Source organism: Caretta caretta, chromosome 9 (assembly GCF_965140235.1).
Source record: "Caretta caretta isolate rCarCar2 chromosome 9, rCarCar1.hap1, whole genome shotgun sequence".
Taxonomy (NCBI): domain Eukaryota; kingdom Metazoa; phylum Chordata; order Testudines; family Cheloniidae; genus Caretta; species Caretta caretta.
In genome coordinates this window covers 76862835-76882617 of record NC_134214.1, presented here as the reverse complement: position 1 = coordinate 76882617, position 19783 = coordinate 76862835, and the positions used below count along the sequence as shown (strand labels likewise).

General features: G+C 48.2%; 2 protein-coding genes across 4 annotated transcripts in view; one reads left to right on the top strand and one right to left on the bottom strand.

The window, feature by feature from the left end:
- The window catches only part of CYSLTR1 (cysteinyl leukotriene receptor 1), a 292327-nt gene that overhangs the window by 113064 nt on the left and 159480 nt on the right, over positions 1–19783 (bottom strand). The window lies entirely within an intron of this gene.
- LOC125643120 (uncharacterized) lies at positions 3710–5876 on the top strand. The gene is made up of 2 exons (XM_048865272.2): positions 3710–4578; positions 5171–5876. Exons 1-2 carry the CDS (start codon positions 3996–3998, stop codon positions 5689–5691), a joined length of 1104 nt encoding a protein of 367 aa, XP_048721229.2. The 5' UTR covers positions 3710–3995; the 3' UTR covers positions 5692–5876.

Genomic DNA, 19783 nt, shown 5'->3' with positions numbered 1-19783 from the left:
GAGTTTAACAACTGGTAGGGCCACCCCAGCTGGACAGGTCTAAGGGTGGGGACCGACAAAAAGAGGTCCATTGCTGGGGTACACCAGACTTCTTAGCCCCAGTAGGCATATGGTCTAGAAGAAGGCATAATCCATATTCAAACGGGGACTCTCTGGCCTGCAAGCCAGTCATGGCCCATGGACCAATTGCTTTCTGCTTCAGTTTTCAGTGGTGTTAGCAAGCAAGCTTCAGCACTGCTGCACAGCCCAGGCAGTGGACTATGGTTGCTTTGGCCGTTGATGGGTTCTGCATGTGATTGTCTCAGTTGTTTCACTTGTGCATCGCAAAGTGCTGTATCGTTGTTTGTCACCCCATGCATTGCAGTCTTTTGCATCCGTGGACAAAATGGCCAACAAAAAGGAGAGTGTGAGACTAGTTATGCACACTGGATCTTAAGTAGAAGCTCACTGGCCCCTACTTAAGTTTTTGGGAACAGGAGGCTGTGCCACAGGAACTTAAAGATGCCAACATTATTCTCTTTTACAAAAGGAAAGGCAATTGTGCTTCTTGTGATAACCATTACAGCATCTCGCTCCTTGCTGCTGCAGAAAAGATACTTGCCTGAGTTAGGCTACACTGGCTGATTGATCAACTTGCAGGAAAGATACTGCCTGAAAGCCAAAGTGGCTTCTGTCCTGAGTGTGGTACTTCAGACAGGATTCCTAAAGCCTAAGCAAGGGGGCCACAGTCCCTGCACACAGCACAACACAGATCTATCTGTCTTTCCTCCCATGGAGCGGGAGGGCTGCTCCAACCAAAGTCCAAAGTCTGCAATAGTGGCTAAGGAGTGGCTTTGCTGAGCTACCACCAGATGATCTGGCACATGATTCCTGAGGGGCAGCCTTTGCCAACCCCACGTACTCAGGCATCTTTTGAGGAACACAATTTTTTGCTTAGTCAATAGCAACACAATTGCAAATATAATCTAAGCACACATTTCCAAGGCCGCATGCATCATTCCTATTGAACACCAATAGCAGCGGAGTGCATCACTTATTCCCTATGTACGGTTTCTAGAAAATGAGGAATGGCTATGAATAATGGCAGGCAATTAAGCAAAGGAAAATTTAGGATGCTCAGGAGGAAAAAAACAGGACAGTAAGGTCTTCTAGACAGTACAATGTGTATCAAGGGAGCAGTGAAAACTCATTAGCTGGGGACATTAGAAGGTAGTTTAGACAAAGGACTCCATAAATTTGTGCAGGGAAAAAATCTTACATTGATATGGGTGGAACCAGATAACCTAATAAGTCATTTTCAGCTCTGATTTCTACAGTTTTGTGATTCAATTAGCTAAGTAGGGAGATAACAATATTAAGCATGTGGAAAGATAATAATGCAAGAGTATGGAATAGACAGCAGAGAATGTGGTTTGTATTACAGCATCTCAGGGAGCATGAAGATGCCATTCTGTGGATGAGATGTTAAGACAGAGTCCCTTTTTTCCTGTCTTTGGTGGTTGTGAGTGGAAATTAAAGATTCCATTTCCCTATTCAAAAAAGAAGGGGAAATGACCCAGGTGTTTCAACCAGCATCCATTCCCTGCTGTGTGTACACTCCAAACACCCACTGAGGTCAGTAGAGTTGTCAGGCTACAAGTAACTCATCAGTAATTGTATGCATGCTGGGTGTGGATAGGTGATGTGGTGGGAAGGAAAAATGGCTTTCCTCCCCTTACCAACATCAAGGGAATCTAGCTGTGCTACTTAAATATGCTAACAGGGGTCATTGGCTGGGCTTAAAACCCACATTTGATCCCTATGTATTAGAATAAATATGTACAAATATTTTCTGTCTCATGCATCATAGGGCACCAGTTAGTGCCCTGTAAGAAAAATGGCTTCTAAAAGCAACGTCATAGCACGTGGTTTTGAAACACAACAGTTATAAAAAGCTGTGAACTTCCTTATGGAGCAGGTGGGGGAAGTCGAGCACTCACTTGTCACTGAAAAAGTGTATGTAAAATAGATTCTGGTGGTTATCTCAACTCCCTTTCAGCTGAAGACTTCTAGCAGAGAAGTTGCAAAGTCACCAGAAGGATTCAGAAGCCTTCAAGTATAAGGAAATGTTTGGTTTCCTACCCAGTTACTCTGCTTGTGTGACTGGCATAGCTTGAAATTCTGCTGGAACTGTTGCTTCAGCCCCAGAAATAGAGCTTGGTTAACTGTGGAGAACTCCAAAACTATACACGTTTTTCTTTAAAGCTTCTGAGCCATGTTCTACTCCCATTTCTGTCTATTACCACTGCATGTGTGTGCACAAATCATTGTTGTGTGCTTTTATCTGGGGGCAGAACATTGACCTTTTGAGCACCATGTGTCACATTTCTGAAGCTAACTGCACTGCTGTCCCTTCTCAGGGCCTCTCTGAGTGTCTCCCCTACAGGGGTGTAGAGGCAAGGTCGTGGAAGATTGGTGAGGAGCTAAGTGGTGGACTGAATACGTGACTGAATGTAAGAGGAGGATGCAGGCAGTTTCAATAAACTTTGTCTAACAGACCCTGCCAAAAGATATTGTAGCATAGCTCAGCATATTTTTGCCTGTAAACAAGCTAGTTTATGTAATCAGCATAAGTCATACATATAAGAATGTAACCAACTGTTAAACCCATGTAACCCTGAGATAAGCGCAGAGGATATAGCGCCGCAGAGGACTCCCCCCAGTGGAGTCCTGCCTGGTCAGCTGTCCCGAACAGCCAGAGTCCCCTGCAGCCCCTCCGCGTGTCCTAGAGGCTCCCCGCGCAGATTGGAGCGCAAATTCTTCCTTCCTTCCTTCCTTAAAGCGTAGTTTACTATTCTTAGGCCTGAGTGTCCTCCTTTCGCTGGTATCTTCCCCCCAGCCCTTGCGGGCAAAAGGGGTCAGGCCTTTAGCTCTTCTGGGTGGAATTCTGCAAGTCACCCACTCTCAGATCAGGACCTGGTTATAGCCCCCTGGATACCAACCGTGACTAATTCAGCAGGTCCAACAGGGGCTGGATTCTGCTAGGTAAGACCCATGTACAATCATAGGAGTGCCCCAAAAGCATATTTAACCCGCAAATATTGTCATATACAAACAGTATGTTTTCAACAAGCATAATTCAAAATCTGGATAAATAATAGATCAATATATTGCCATATTGCACAAAATGGCTGATGTGATTAATATCTTAAAACATGAAATAACAAGGCAATAAAGCAAATGGAAAAAGAAGGCACCATTGCTTAACTAAAGAACCCACTAGTTGGATAAGCAGCACGGTAGCTGAGAAGGCAAGCTGCATATTGGACTCAAGCAATTTAAACTAAGCACTAAAAAGAATTAATTGGCAAAGCCTACAACTGATGAAATACTACTTGACTTGGTAAAAACAAAAACATTCTTAGTATCTGATGTCAGAGATAGATATTGGCAAGTGCTATTCGATAAGGATAACAGCAACCACTCCACGTCTTGCAGTTAGATACAGATGGTTAAAAGAAAAGGAGTACTTGTGGCACCTTAGAGACTAACAAATTTATTGGAAAATACAGTGGGGAGATTTTTTTCCACCACATGCATCCGATGAAGTGAGCTGTAGCTCACAAAAGCTTATGCTCAAATAAATTGGTTAGTCTCTAAGCCCTGGTCTACACTAGGACTTTAGGTCGAATTTAGCAGCGTTAAATCGATGTAAACCTGCACCAGTCCACACAATGAAGCCCTTTATTTCGACTTAAAGGGCTCTTAAAATCGATTTCCTTACTCCACCCCTGACAAGTGGATTAGCGCTTAAATCGACGTTGCCGGCTCGAATTTGGGGTACTGTGGACACAATTCGATGGCATTGGCCTCCGGGAGCTATCCCAGAGTGCTCCATTATGACCGCTCTGGACAGCACTCTCAACTCAGATGCACTGGCCAGGTAGACAGGAAAAGAACCGCGAACTTTTGAATCTCATTTCCTGTTTGGCCAGCGTGGCAAGCTGCAGGTGACCATGCAGAGCTCATCAGCACAGGTGACCATGATGGAGTCCCAGAATCGCAAAAGAGCTCCAGCATGGACCGAACGGGAGGTACGGGATCTGATCGCTGTTTGGGGAGAGGAATCCGTGCTATCAGAACTCCGTTCCAGTTTTCGAAATGCCAAAACCTTTGTGAAAATCTCCCAGGGCATGAAGGACAGAGGCCATAACAGGGACCCGAAGCAGTGCCGCGTGAAACTGAAGGAGCTGAGGCAAGCCTACCAGAAAACCAGAGAGGCGAACAGCCGCTCCGGGTCAGAGCCCCAAACATGCCGCTTCTATGATGAGCTGCATGCCATTTTAGGGGGTTCAGCCACCACTACCCCAGCCGTGTTGTTTGACTCCTTCAATGGAGATGGAGGCAATACGGAAGCAGGTTTTGGGGACGAAGAAGATGATGATGAGGAGGAGGTTGTAGATAGCTCACAGCAAGCAAGCGGAGAAACCGGTTTTCCCGACAGCCAGGAACTGTTTCTCACCCTAGACCTGGAGCCAGTACCCCCCAAACCCACCCAAGGCTGCCTCCTGGACCCAGCAGGCGGAGAAGGGACCTCTGGTGAGTGTACCTTTTAAAATACTATACATGGTTTAAAAGCAAGCATGTGAAAGGATTACTTTGCCCTTGCATTTGCGGTTCTCCTAGATGTAGTCCTAAAGCCTTTGCAAAAGGTTTCTGGGGAGGGCAGCCTTATTGCGTCCTTCATGGTAGGACACTTTACCACTCCAGGCCAGTAACACGTACTCGGGAAACATTGTAGAACACAGCATTGCAGTGTATGTTTGCTGGCATTCAAACAACATCCGTTCTTTATCACTCTCTCTGTGTTATCCTCAGGAGAGTGAGATATAATTCATGGTCACCTGGTTGAAATAGAGTGCTTTTCTTCAGGGGACACTCAGAGGAGCCCATTCCTGCTGGGCTGTTTGCCTGTGGCTAAACAGAAATGTTCCCCGCTGTTAGCCACAGGGAGGGGAGAAGGTTGAGGGGGTAGTCACACGGTGGGAGGAGGCAAAATGAGACCTTGTAACGAAAGCACATGTGCTATGTATGTAATGTTAACAGCAAGGTTTACCCTGAAAGAGTGTAGCCACTGTTTTATAAAATGTGTCTTTTTAAATACCGCTGTCCCTTTTTTTTTCTCCACCAGCTGCATGTGTTTCAATGATCACAGGATCTTCTCCTTCCCAGAGGCTAGCGAAGCTTAGAAAGAAAAAAAAACGCACTCGCGATGAAATGTTCTCCGAGCTCATGCTGTCCTCCCACACTGACAGAGCACAGACGAATGCGTGGAGGCAAATAATGTCAGAGTGCAGGAAAGCACAAAATAACCGGGAGGATAGGTGGCGGGCTGAAGAGAGTAAGTGGCGGGCTGAAGACAGGGCTGAAGCTCAAATGTGGCGGCAGCGTGATGAGAGGAGGCAGGATTCAATGCTGAGGCTGCTGCAGGACCAAACCAGTATGCTCCAGTGTATGGTTGAGCTGCAGCAAAGGCAGCTGGAGCACAGACTGCCACCGCTGCCCCTCTGTAACCAACCGCCCTCCTCCCCAAGTTCCATAGCCTCCACACCCAGACGCCCAAGAACGCGGTGGGGGGGCCTCCGGCCAACCAGCCACTCCACCACAGAGGATTGCCCAAAAAAAAGAAGGCTGTCATTCAATAAATTTTAAAGTTGTGAACTTTTAAAGTGCTGTGCTTAAAGTGCTGTGTGGCATTTTCCTTCCCTCCTCCACCACCCCTCCTGGGCTACCTTGATAGTCATCCCCCTATTTGTGTGATGAATGAATAAAGAATGCATGAATGTGAAGCAACAATGACTTTATTGCCTCTGCAAGCGGTGATTGAAGGGAGGAGGGGAGGGTGGTTAGCTTACAGGGAAGTAGAGTGAACCAAGGGGCGGGGGGTTTCATCAAGGAGAAACAAACAGAACTTTCACACCGTAGCCTGGCCAGTCATGAAACTGGTTTTCAAAGCTTCTCTGATGCGTACCGCACCCTCCTGTGCTCTTCTAACCGCCCTGGTGTCTGGCTGCATGTAACCAGCAGCCAGGCGATTTGCCTCAACCTCCCACCCCGCCATAAACGTCTCCCCCTTACTCTCACAGATATTGTGGAGCACACAGCAAGCAGTAATAACAGTGGGAATATTGGTTTCGCTGAGGTCTAAGCGAGTCAGTAAACTGCGCCAGCGCGCCTTTAAACGTCCAAATGCACATTCTACCACCATTCTGCACTTGCTCAGCCTGTAGTTGAACAGCTCCTGACTACTGTCCAGGCTGCCTGTGTACGGCTTCATGAGCCATGGCATTAAGGGGTAGGCTGGGTCCCCAAGGATACATATAGGCATTTCAACATCCCCAACAGTTATTTTCTGGTCTGGGAATAAAGTCCCTTCCTGCAGCTTTTGAAACAGACCAGAGTTCCTGAAGATGCGAGCATCATGCACCTTTCCCGGCCATCCCACGTTGATGTTGGTGAAACGTCCCTTGTGATCCACCAGAGCTTGCAGCACTATCGAAAAGTACCCCTTGCGGTTTATGTACTCAGCGGCTTGGTGCTCCGGTGCCAAGATAGGGATATGGTTTCCGTCTATAGCCCCACCACAGTTAGGGAATCCCATTGCAGCAAAGCCATCCACTATGACCTGCACATTTCCCAGGGACACTACCCTTGATATCAGCAGATCTTTGATTGCGTGGGCTACTTGCATCACAGCAGCCCCCACAGTTGATTTGCCCACTCCAAATTGATTCCCAACGGACCGGTAGCTGTCTGGCGTTGCAAGCTTCCACAGGGCTATCGCCACTCGCTTCTCAACTGTGAGGGCTGCTCTCATCTTGGTATTCATGCGCTTCAGGGCAGGGGAAAGCAAGTCACAAAGTTCCATGAAAGTGCCCTTACGCATGCGAAAGTTTCGCAGCCACTGGGAATCGTCCCAGACCCGCAACACTATGCGGTCCCACCAGTCTGTGCTTGTTTCCCGAGCCCAGAATCGGCGTTCCACAGCATGAACCTGCCCCATTAGCACCATGATGCATGCATTGGCAGGGCCCATGCTTTCAGAGAAATCTGTGTCCATGTCCTGATCACTCACGTGACCGCGCTGACGTCGCCTCCTCGCCCGATATCGCTTTGCCAGGTTCTGGTGCTGCATATACTGCTGGATAATGCGTGTGGTGTTTAATGTGCTCCTAATTGCCAAAGTGAGCTGAGCGGCCTCCATGCTTGCCTTGGTATGGCGTCCGCACAGAAAAGAGGCGCGGAACGATTGTCTGCCGTTGCTCTGACGGAGGGAGGGGCGACTGACGACACGGCTTACAGGGTTGGCTTCAGGGAGCTAAAATCAACAAAGGGGGTGCCTGTACATCAAGGAGTATTTCAGGCAGGACTTCACGGAGGTTTCCAATAAGAAATGGTGCACCTAAGTTATCGTTCTTATTGGAACAAGGAGGTTAGTCTGGCCTCTGATTGATACATGGCTAGATTTACCTCGCTGCACCTTCTCTGTGAGTGACTGCAGTGTGATCTAGAGGAATGAGTCCCCTAGACAGGGGAGGAGGCAAATGAGTACAAAACAAATCTGGTCTATTTCTTGTTCTGACCCACTCCATCTATCTTTTACATCTTTGGCTGGCAGCAGACGGTGCAGAAGGACTGCATGCCATCCACATCTCATGGCTGCTCGGCAGAAGATGGTACAGTACGACTGCTAGCCATCTTCATCTCTTGCCTGCCTGGCAGAAGATGGTACAGTACGACTGCTAGCAGTCCGTATCGCCTGCCCACTCACCATAAGACGGTTCAATAGGACTGACTGCAGGACTAAAGAGAATGACCTGGTCAGGTCACTCCAAATTTAGTCTCTGCGCCCATGTCTGCCCAGGCGCTCCCAGCTGACGTGGCCAGGAGCACCTCAGACACGACGAGGACGACTACCAGTCGTATTGCACCGTCTGCTGCCAGAAAGCAATGGGTTGCTGCTACTGTGCAGCAAAGCCGTACCGCGTCTGCCAGCACCCAGGAGACATAGGGTGACGGTTACCTGAGCGGGCTCCATGCTTGCCGTGGTATGGCGTCTGCACAGGTAACTCAGGAAAAAAGGCGCGAAATGATTGTCTGCCCTTGCTTTCACGGAGGGAGGGAGGGAACGGGGGCCTGACGATACGTACCCAGAACCACCCGCGACAATGTTTTAGCCCCATCAGAGTGCTCCATTGTGACTGCTCTGGACAGCACTCTCAGATGCCCGATTGTTTGCCGTTGCTCTGACGCCGGGAGGGGCGCTTACAGGGTTGGCTTCAGGGAGCTAAAATCAACAAAGGGGGTGGCTTTACATCAAGGAGTATTTCAGGCAGGACTTCACGGAGGGTTCCAATAAGAAATGGTGCACCTAAGTTTTTGTCCTTATTGGAACAAGAAGGTTAGCCTGGCCTCTGATTGATACATGGCTAGATTTACCTCGCTGCACCTTCTCTGTGAGTGACTGCAGTGTGATCTAGAAGAATGAGTCCCCTAGACAGGGGAGGGGGGGAAGCAAATGAGTACAAAACAAATCTGGTCTATTTCTTGTTTTGATCCACTCCATCTATCTTTTACGTCTTTGGCTGGCAGCAGACAGTGCAGAAGGACTGCATGCCATCCACATCTCATGGCTGCTCAGCTGAAGATGGTACAGTACGACTGCTAGCAGTCCGTATCGCCTGCCCGCTCACCATAAGACGGTTCAATAGGACTGACTGCAGGACTAAAGAGAATGACCTGGTCAAGTCACTCCAAATTTAGTCCCTGCGCCCATGTCTGCCCAGGCGCTCCCGATCGACCTCACAGAGGCGACCAGGAGCACCTCGGACATGACGATGACGGCTACCAGTCATACTGTACCGTCTGCTGCCACAAGGCAAGGGGTTGCTGCTACTGTGTAGCAATGCCGTACCGCGTCTGCCAGCACCCAGGAGACATAGGGTGACGGTTACCCGAGTGGGCTCCATGCTTGCAGTGGTATGGCGTCTGCACAGGTAACTCAGGAAAAAAGGCGCGAAATGATTGTCTGCCCTTGCTTTCACGGAGGGAGGGAGGGAACAGGGGCCTGACGATATGTACCCAGAACCACCCGCGACAATGTTTTAGCCCCATCAGGCATTGGGATCTCAACCCAGAATTCCAATGGGCAGCGGAGACTGTGGGAACTGTGGGATAGCTACCCACAGTGCAACGCTCCGGAAGTCAACTCTAGCCTCCGTACTCTGGAAGCGCTCCACCGAGTTAATGCACTTAATGCACTTAGAGCATTTTCTGTGGGGACACACACACTCGAATATATAAAACCGATTTCTAAAAAAACGACTTCTATAAATTCGACCTTATTCCATAGTGTAGACATACCCTAAGGTGCCACAAGTACTCCTTTTCTTTTTGCGAATACAGACTAACACGGCTGCTACTCTGAAACCTGTCATACAGATGGTTGAGAATGCTGTTTGGAATCAAACCTGCAGGGGAAGAATGTCCGTGCCATCAATAAGATGTCATAGCTGATTTTCAGATGCGGAGACAGCATGATGAAAGCTGTGGTGAATCACAACCACAACCTCATTTGTCTGAGAGAAAGAGCCAGATAAATATAACTAAAATTGAATAAAAACAAGATGAAATTGTGATGGACTGCAGTAACATACTGTGGTATATTGAGAACTGCGTTGGAATAGTGAACTATCATTTTAAGAGCAAGGGTGGTGGTGGTTTCTGGTCCTGTTTGTAATCTAGGGGACTTTGTAGCAAAGCATGTAATTAGAGTCAGCCTGGTAAGAGCCATCTTAAATCAATCTGGGTGAGTTTTGCCTCACTGCCTTAGGGAGCGGCCTGTTTTCTCTCTGTCAGTTTCTGGGTTATTGTTCTGAATTCTAAGAAACAGATTAGTGTTATGCTGCAACCTTCTATCAAGAGTATTTCTGTTTTTATCTAACTTATCTGTGTCAATGCTGTGCATGTAACACCTACGTGGGACACTTGCTGACCTCTCATGAGCTATGACCTGATCCCAGATGGTAAAAGCAACACAGCAGATGCTCACATCTAAAGATATTAAATCAGTTTAGAGACCACTAGGATTTCTAAACTATCTGAAAACATTTCTTCCAAGCCTCTCAGATGTATGCAATACCCTGAGGTGACTACTCGACAAAGATGGCAGTAGGAACATGGTTACCTCACCATGATGCAGCCATCACACATATCAAGAAGCTGGTGACCATCTATCCCATTCTGCAATACTATGATGTGCCTGAAGAGACAATCATGCTATGTGATGCCAGTGAGACGGAGCTTGGGGCACTACTAGTACAAAGGGACAGCTGGTAGGTTTTATGGCAAGGTCACGATCTCCAACGGAACAAAGATATGACGCAGTTGAAAGGAATGTCTTACAATAGTGTTTGCATGTGAAAAGTTACACCTGCATTCTCACACATGGGAAACTATTTGCATAGAAAGTAACCACTAGAGCATTTTTTAAAAGCCACTGCTAGCAGCTCCAAAACACTTCCAGCGCTTGCTAATGACACTGCAGTGGTACAATTTATCAGTATGGCAGAAGAAAGGGACTGATCTGTACATAGCTGACTTCTTATCAACAGCAGCCTTGCATCATGAATACAGAAACTGAACAAGAGTATGAGATCATTAACCTCATAGAAAGAATCAGCTAAGCCATTTATGTACAAGTTTTAAGGCAGGGGCTGGAGAGAATCCAAGAATAAACCACCCAAGCCAAATATTTACAAGGGCTCACATCCCTCATTCCGTCAAGGATGGCCTGACACCCTGGAACTGTGGTTCTCAATCTTTCTAGACTATTGTACCCTTTTCAGGAGTTTGATTTGTCTTGCGTATTCCCAAGTTTCACCTCACTTAAAAACTACTTACTTACAAAATCAGACACAAAAATACAAAAGTGTCACAGTTCACTATTACTGAAAAATTGCTTACTTTCTCATTCGTACCATGTAATTATAAAATAAACCAGTTGGAATATAAATATTGTACTTATATTTCAGCATAGAGTATATAGAGCAGTGTGATGGGGTGACCCGAGCGAGGACACTGACCAGGAGTGGCTGGTGGTAAATGGGGATTTCCTACGGGAACAAAGGGAGGACCCAACCCTTAGTCGGGCCCAGGAGCAAATTCAGAACGCGGAAACCCAAGCTGACATGGGTCCAAGACACCTCCTAGGACCTCGTTTTGAGGTCCACTGGGATTGCCTTCCTGCCCTGAGTGTCAGCGCACCAGCCCGAAGGGGGTACGGAAGGTGCCTTATTCCACTCCTGGTTGTTGGGGTCCCCTTTGAGAGGATCAGCCTAGACTCGGTGGGGCCCTTGGGGAAAAGCAAGTGAGGGTTTCAGTATATCCTTGTGGTAGTCGACTATGTGACCCACTACTTGGAGGCTGTCCTGCTAAGGACCACCCCTGCCCCTGCGATTGCTGCAGAACGCCTTAAGATTTTTGCCAGGATAGGAATACCCTGAGAAATCTTGACAGACCGTGGAATGAATGTCTTGTCCAAGCTGATGGCCAAATTGTGTCATCTATTAAACACCCGAGCCCTCCGGACATCAGTCTACCACCCACAGACTGATGGGCTAGTTGAAAGGTTCAATGGAACACTGAAGGCGATGGTTTGGAAATTTGTGGATGACGACTCATGACAATGGGACAAGCTGTTGCCCGCACTGCTGTTTATGGTGCGAGAGGTGCCCCAAGCTTCCACGGGATTCTCCATATTTGAGCTTCTTTCTGGGAGACAGCCAAGGGGAATCTTGGACCTACTCAGAGAAACCTGGGAAAAACAGGAATCAAGGGTTCTGGGGTCAGTCCCCTACATCCTGCAACTGCAGGAACATCTCCAGAAGCTGGGGGAGTTCACATGGGAGAATTTGCTGCAGGCGCAGCATGCCCAGGAGCTCCGGTATAATTGAGGGGCCAAGTTACAGTCTTTCGAGCGCAGGGATAGAGCCTTATTGCTGTTGCCATCCTCAGAATCAAAGTTGCTTGCCAAATGGCAGGGACCATTTGAGATTGTTTGGCACGTGGGACCAGTGGACTATGAGGTCCGTCTCCTTGGGCGACAAAAAGACCTACGAATATACCATGTAAACCTTTTGAAAGCCTGGAAGCCACAGGAGGGTCTGCTAATTGCTCCCTACCCCACAGAACCCAAATTGGGGCCAGTGACCAGCGGCTTTCATTGGGGCCAATGACCAGCGGATACCAGCAATTCTGGGCCCCAGGGCAGAATAGTCAATGAGCCCCCTAGAAAGAGATGTGCTTGCCTGGCTGCCTTCGCTGCCGCTGGTACCACCTGCGCACGCCTAGGAGCCAGGACCAGATTTATCTTTTGTAGGCCCGGTGCCAAACATATTTGGTGCAATGGAGCATGGTGTGGGGAGGTCAGTACCTGGAGAGAGGGGCTGGCCAGGGGCAGTGGGGCATGGCATGGAGAGGGCGGCCCTCCTCTGCCCAGCCCAGTGCAAGGGCACTGTTTACAAATTGACAGCCACCAGATGCACACTGGCCAGCCCAGCCCTGAGCTGCCAGTATGCCCCTTCCGCTCTGGGGTGGGCCCATGCCACGCCACACAGCCCACCCCACCCAACAGCCCCCAACTCCCTATGCCCAGCCTCCCCCGGACCCACTATCCTGAGCACCCCCTGCCCACAGCCCCACCACAACTGCCCAGCACCCTGCATACCACCATCCCTGTCCAGTACCCCCACAGCCCCACCACAACTGCCCAGCACCCCCCACTGCCCAGCACCCCAACACAAACCTCCCCCACTGCCCAGCACCCCACACTCCCTCACAGCCCAGCACCCTCCCACAGACCCACTACCCCATGCCCTACCCCTGGCTGTGGCCCTGCTGAGCCAGTGCAGAGCAGGGATCCCCCCTCCCAGCACAGTCCTAGGAGGTAGAACAGCTGAAGCTTGGGAGCACAGAACGCTCCCGTCCCCTAAGGCCCTACCCAGCCCTACTTGCCTGGCACTGGTGCCCACGGCGGAGAGGAGGTATTTCCTTGCAGGGGCGGGACAGCCACTGACTTTCCCAGCCTGCCGCTTCTGCAGAGTGGGCCCTGCGGGGGCCCCAGGCCCTTTTAAATCACCCGGGCCCCTGGGCAATTTCCCCCTTCCTACCCCTCCATCGGCAGGCCTGCACGACACTAATCCCAATAGGACAGGACTTAAGCCCTGAACAATGAGCAAGGCTACAACAGTTGATCCAGAGCTTCCCCTCCATTTTATCTCCCCACCCCAGATGGACAAGTATCACCAGTTACCATATAGACACCATGCCCGGACAGAAGGTCCACAACCAACACTGCCCACTCCCTTGGAAGATGTGGGAAGTGGTCCAGAAGGAACTCAAAGTGATGCTTGTCCTGGGTGTAGTGGAAGAGTCCCGAAGTGAGTGGAGAAGCCCCATAGTCCTGGGACCCAAGCCCGATGGGACTGTGAGGTTCTGTATAGACTTTAGGGGAGTCAATGCCATCTCTGGCTATGATGCTACCCAATGCTGCAGGTAGATGAAGTGCTGGAATGACTGGGTAGCGCCAAATTTTTATCAATGCTAGACTTGACCAAGGGGTACTGGCAAATATCCCTTACCCTGGCATCATGAGAGAAGACAGCTTTCCCTATGCCCTTTGACTTATATCAATTCATCACTATGCCCTTCAGGCTACATGGGGCTGCGGCTACCTTCCAGCGATTAATGGACCAGGTATTGCAGCCACACCAGCAGTATGCGGCGGCTTATATTGATGATATTGTGGTCTACAGAACAAGTTGGGAGGAACACCTACAACACCTCGCCGCAGTGCTACAGGCCCTGAAGGAAGCAGGGCTCATATCAAACCCTGCCAAGTGTCACCTTGGGCAGAAAGAGGTGACCTACTTGGGATACATGGTTGGGGCAGGCCAACTCCGTCTCCTGGTGGACAAAGTACAGGCCTTGAGGATTACCCCACCCCTACAACAAAAAGGAAGGTAAGACAGTTCCTTGGCTTGGCCAGGTACTACTGGTGGTTCATACTGGACTTTGCCATGATAGCCAACCCACTCTCCGTCCTCACAAAGAGCTCCCGGCCGTGGAACGTCCAGTGGTCAGAGGCATGTGAAAGGGCCTTTCAGACCTTGAAGGAGCAACTTACCCAAGAACCAGTCCTGTGCCACCTCGGACTTCTCAAAACCATTTATTTTACAAACAGACAGCTCAGAAGTGGGGGTAGGGGCTGTGCTATCACAGGAACAAGATGGTGAAGAACAGCTGGAAGCTATTTCCCCATGAAGTCAAGTACTCCACCATCGAGAAGAAAGCCTTGGCAGGAAAATGGGCAACAGAAGCCTTGTGGTACTATCTGCTAGGGAGCCCTTTTCGGCTCGTTACAGACCATGCACCCCTCAGATGGATCATCATCATGAAGACTCGAACGCACGGATCATGAGATGGTACCTTGTCCTCCAACCCTATGAGTTCAGCGTGCTACATCATCAAGGTAGAGCTCAAGCTAATGTAGACTTTTTCTTCCAAGCGGGAGGGGAGGACAATGAGGATGGACCCCTGCTGGGTCCTGTCTTGAGGGTTAGGATGTCTCATGAGGTGTACCTCCCCCACACCAGCCCCGAAAGAGTTAGCTGTGCTTTGCAGACTGAGGAAGCCCCGCCCCTCCAACTTTGCGAGGCATGCTCAGCCTGGAGGCGGAGTATAAAAGGAAGCAGCCCAAGCTCAATCTAGACAGGCTGCTGAAGGGAGAGGTCATGACCCCAGGAGCAAGGCACGCAGAAGCCCAGATGGACTCCAGCCTGCCTGATGAGCCTGGAGAAGAAACTGTGCTGGCAGGAGCTAGGCCATTTGAGACTCAGGGGGAACTGTGGAGCTTCGCCAGGGGAGGAAGCAGCCCAGGGGACTGCGAACCTTCTCCGATGAGTGAAGTGGGGAACTGGTCAGTGTGTTTCAGGATGATCCTCGCTGAGTTGGTTGTGAGCACCCTCACTACCACCAGGGCCCTGGGCTGGGACTCAGAGGAGCAGGGAGGGCCCGAGTCCCCCTCCCCTAAGTGGCACCCCACTCCCCCAACAGGCCAATAGGCCACACAATCCCACAGAGGTGGGCTACCCTATTGACTCTGGCCACTGGGCCATGCTGCCCCGAGAGGAAGGGCCACTCACTGACTCTGGGCCACACTGCCCTGAGAGGAAGGGCCGTTTATTGGGCCATACTACCACATTTGTAGTCAGGATCATGAACATAGGCCCTGACAAACGGCTATACAGGTCTTTTTCCCTTTGTTGCCCCATATGTGACCCGGTCCTGTAGAACTGATCAATGAAATTGTTTTTAATTGTTCACTTTATGAATATAACTTCATACTTAAAGTTTTATGAATGAAACTACATTCATTCATAAAACCAGGAACCCCAATAACTGGCTAACTGAGTTTCACTTTCAATCCAATTGCTGCTTAAATCACTGAAACTTGCACTGCTTCAACATTGTAATTTCTGCTCACTGTTTGTCAGTCATTATACTTGTCTATATTGTAACTTCTATTCATTGTTTGTCATTCCTTATACTTGTCCATGTTGTGTCCCAAACTCCATTTTAAAATGCTCTCTTCATTTTTGCAAAACCCTCCTGTAATCTTATTAGTTTAGTTTAGATGTATGAATGAGGTATGGATGGATGATGGAATCAACTCCAGCCCCAGCCTGTCCTGATGAAATAAAGTGTAAACACCAATGGCTGAAGATCCAGACAACAGCCCTGACAAAGCAAGAAGAGTCCTCCCTAAAAAGAAAAGAACAAAAGTACAACTGAAGAAACATCAAAGCCAGGTCCTAGGCTGAAAGTCATGTCTGCAACTGACGGGTGATCAATCACACTGAACCCAGAGGCAGCGTGACACAGCAAGACCTATAGGCTCTGGATTCAAACTAAAGCCTACAAAAAGGATGGGTAAGATGGAAGACTTTGGAGGGTAACATTCTGCTGCCAACATGGAAGGGCATCGGTGCATGCCCAACAGAGACCCCAGCCCTTCCTTGTGCCTGGCTTTCCTGGCCAGTTAGCTGCCACAAGCTATGAACCCAAGCCACGAACTCAGCTACATTCAGGACTGGTAACTATCTAGCATCTGCAGAACATTTGGGGTGTGTGTGTGTGTATATATACATATGTATTAGATATTAGTTATTGGTCTTAAATCAAATTGTGTTATAATAAACGTGACATCTTGTCTTGTCCCCTGAAACGATCCTGTGCAGTTTTGTCTGTACAACAGTCCCCGTAACAGGGTGTACCTACCCCACGACAAGCAGAATAAACCAGTCATAGAATCATAGAATATCAGGGTTGGAAGGGACCTCAGGAGGTTATCTAGTCCAACCCCCTGCTCAAAGCAGGACCAATCCCCAATTTTTGCCCCAGATCCCTAAATGGCCCCCTCAAGGACTGAACTCACAACCCTGGATTTAGCAGGCCAATGCTCAAACCACTGAGCTATCCTTCCCCCCCAAGTCATTATCTGTATGAAATTTTAATTTGTACTGACTTTGCTAGTGCTTTTTATGTAGCCTATTGTAAAACTACGCAAATATCTAGATGAATTGATGTACCCTCTGGAAGACCTCTGCATACCCCCAGGGGTACATGTACCCCTGGTTGAGAACAAACCACTGCCCTGGGAGATGCTCCCCCTGCCTCTCAAGAATACTGGAATTATTGAGATAAATGGAGCATACAAGATATGATATATGTAAAGGCAATCCAATCATAATACCCACTTCACTGAGAAGAGAGACTCTCAAGAATACATTGGAGCCATTTTGGAATAGAATCTCTACCTGGAAGGCCAGAGGTGCTGCATATTGGCCAGATATGACCAAGGATAGCCAAGACCTGGTGAGTAGATGATATATATACGGGGAAACACAGGCCAAGCAGCAAAAAGAGACAATGAAAATACACAACATCCTCAACAGCCTTGGAGCAAATGGACCTTTTCACTCTAATTCTATAATTCAGACTTCTGGGAACTAGACAAACCGTCAGAGACTACTACAAGGACCATCATAGACAAAGCAAGGAAGCATTAAATCAGATATCCCAATTTATGTAGTTTCAGGCAACAGACTCCAGTTTACTTGCAGTGAGTTTGTGCAACCTGCCCACACATGGGAATTCATTCATGTCACCTCATCGCTGTACCACAGCCAATCAAATGGCAAAACCAAACTGGCACTTAAAACTGATATGATTCTATCAAAGAAAACTGTGAAAGCAAAGAAAGTATACAGGAATACGTGAATGAATGAAGAAACAGTCTCACTGAAGGCCATAATAGCAGCCCCATACAATGCTTCGGGTCAAGACTCATGCATACTTTAGTGCCAATAGCCCCAGAATTGCCATAACTGGCAGTGGTGAAAGGTAACAGACAAAAAAGGAAGACGAACATTCACAGGCTAAAGGCTATTGTGATACATGAAGGGGGCGGTGGAGTACCTTTCTTTGATGGACATCCAGCCAGTTAGTTGTAAAATCCCTCTTGGTCTGTTCTCTGCTTGCTTTACCTGTAAACAATCCCACAGGTAAAAGAAAAGGAGTGGGCACCTGACCAAAAGAGCCAATGGGAAGGTAGAACTTTTTAAAATTGGGTAAGAAACTTTCCCTGTGTCTGTTGTTCTCTGGGCTGCAGGGACACGGAGCAGTAATGCTGTAAGCGGCTTTAAGCCAGGTATGATTATAGATTATCAATGCATACCTCGAACCCTACTTATCCAAAGCCTCAGAGATGTAAGTAAAATTAGGGAATGTCTAAAAAGATGCGATTAGTGTTATTTCTTTTATTTCTTATTGGCTTGTGGACTCCTCTGTGCTAACCCCAGATGCTTTTGTTTGCTTGTAACCTTTAAGCTGAACCCCCAAGAAAGCTATTTGGGTGCTTGGTTTTTGAAATTGCTCTTTAAAAATGTAGCAAAAGCCTAAGTTCCAGATGTATTTTCTTTCTTTTTGTTTTTAATAAAATTCACCTTTTTTAAGAACAGGATTGAATTTTTGGTGTCCTAAGAGGTGTGCATATGCTGTTTGATTAGCTGGTGGCAACAGCTAATTTCCAGTTTTCTTTCTCAGCTCTTCCCCGGGAGGTAGTGGTGGGGGAAATGAAAGGGCTCGAGGGTACCCACTGGGAGGAATTCCCAAGTGCTCCTTCCTGGGTCCAAGGGGTTTTCTTTGCATTTGGGTGGTGGTAGTGTTTACCAAGCCAAGGTCAGAGAAAAGCTGTAACCTTGGGAGTTTAATACGAGCCTGGAGTGGCAAGTATTAATTTTTAATCCTTGCGGGTCCCTACTTTCTGCACTCTGAGTGACAGAGAGGGGATTCACCCTTGACAGCTACTATGACTAACAAGCTAAAGACCTCCCAGAATACAACCTGGTGACACTGTCAGGAACAGATTATTTCCTCAGGACAATTCATGCACTTTGGAAGCAAGCTACATGTGTTGAACAGATAATGTAATGGTGGATGAGCACATATCTAATCTAAACTGCAAATACATTCACTCACTACAAACACAAGGCAAACATGGACATGGAAGATGTGAAACACATACTCTGTTGAGTCTTGATCAACATGTCATAGAATGAACACAAGCCAATAGACTGGATATTGGAACCCTCTCAATTCAACAAACACACAGAAAAACCAAGTGCATGGTAGTCTCCTGTCATCACAAGAAACACTTGCACTTGCTTCAACATCATATCACGTGTAAAGTGTAAATAAAACTGTACAATAGGGGAGGGATGATAGAATAACCTTCCCAACCTAGAGGAAAATATCTTAATTCCCAAGCAGGTTAAAAAAATAAAAAGTTGATGTTGTTATATATATTTAGGCTTCAATGGAGTACAATAGAATATGGTTTATGGCATTCATATTTAATTTTGCTTTCTCAAATGAATGTGACAAAAGGGATGTGATGACAGATAGCTCCCCAAAAGGGGTGGTATAGTATGATGGTGTGATTGTGTATACAGTGATGTCTAGAAATGTTGAGAATACTACTTTCAGGAAATGCCTGAGGAGACAGTTGTAAGGGACTGAGGCGTAGGCAGTCTGGCCTAGTGGTCAGGGCTGGGCTGAAGTCCACATGTCAGGGTTGGTAATCCATGAGCAAGGGTCGCAGGATTTGCTATAGCAAGTTTCACTATGCAAGAGTCGGGGTCAAAATCAGGCTGTGGTCGGAGACATATGAGATGAGAGGTAGCATGAAGCTGGAATTGGGAGGCAGGAATCAGGGTCATAGTCAGGTTGGCATTGGAGACCAGAGAACAGAGGTAGCACCAGGCTAGCGTCAGGATCAGAGTCGGGCTGGGATCGGAGGCCAGAGATCAGGAGACAAGGAGAAGTCTAGAGTAACAACAGGCCCAAAGTCTGTGTTGTTGCCCAGAAAACATCCTGGGGCACCCTCTGGGGTTAAATAGGGTAGCTGGCCAAGCAGAGGGCCACAGGGAACTGTCACTCTGGCTCCCTTGGGTGGTACTTCCTGTGGCACCTAGTCTCCACAGTGGTCCCTGGCAGAAGCTCTGCAATGCATCCCGCTGGCACCATGGGAATGTCAACCATCCCAGGCTCTGCAGACCTGCGTTTTATTCCTGGCATCCTTACACTAGTATAGTATATGTGGAGAATAAAACCTGAATGTTAC

Coding starts and splice junctions, on each gene's coding strand:
- LOC125643120 (XM_048865272.2), top strand. CDS start 3,996: ATGCAGAGCTCATCAGCACAGGTGACCATGATGGAGTCCCAGAATCGC. Junction 4,579..5,170: donor AGGCGGAGAAGGGACCTCTG/GTGAGTGTACCT, acceptor TTTCTCCACCAG/CTGCATGTGTTTCAATGATC.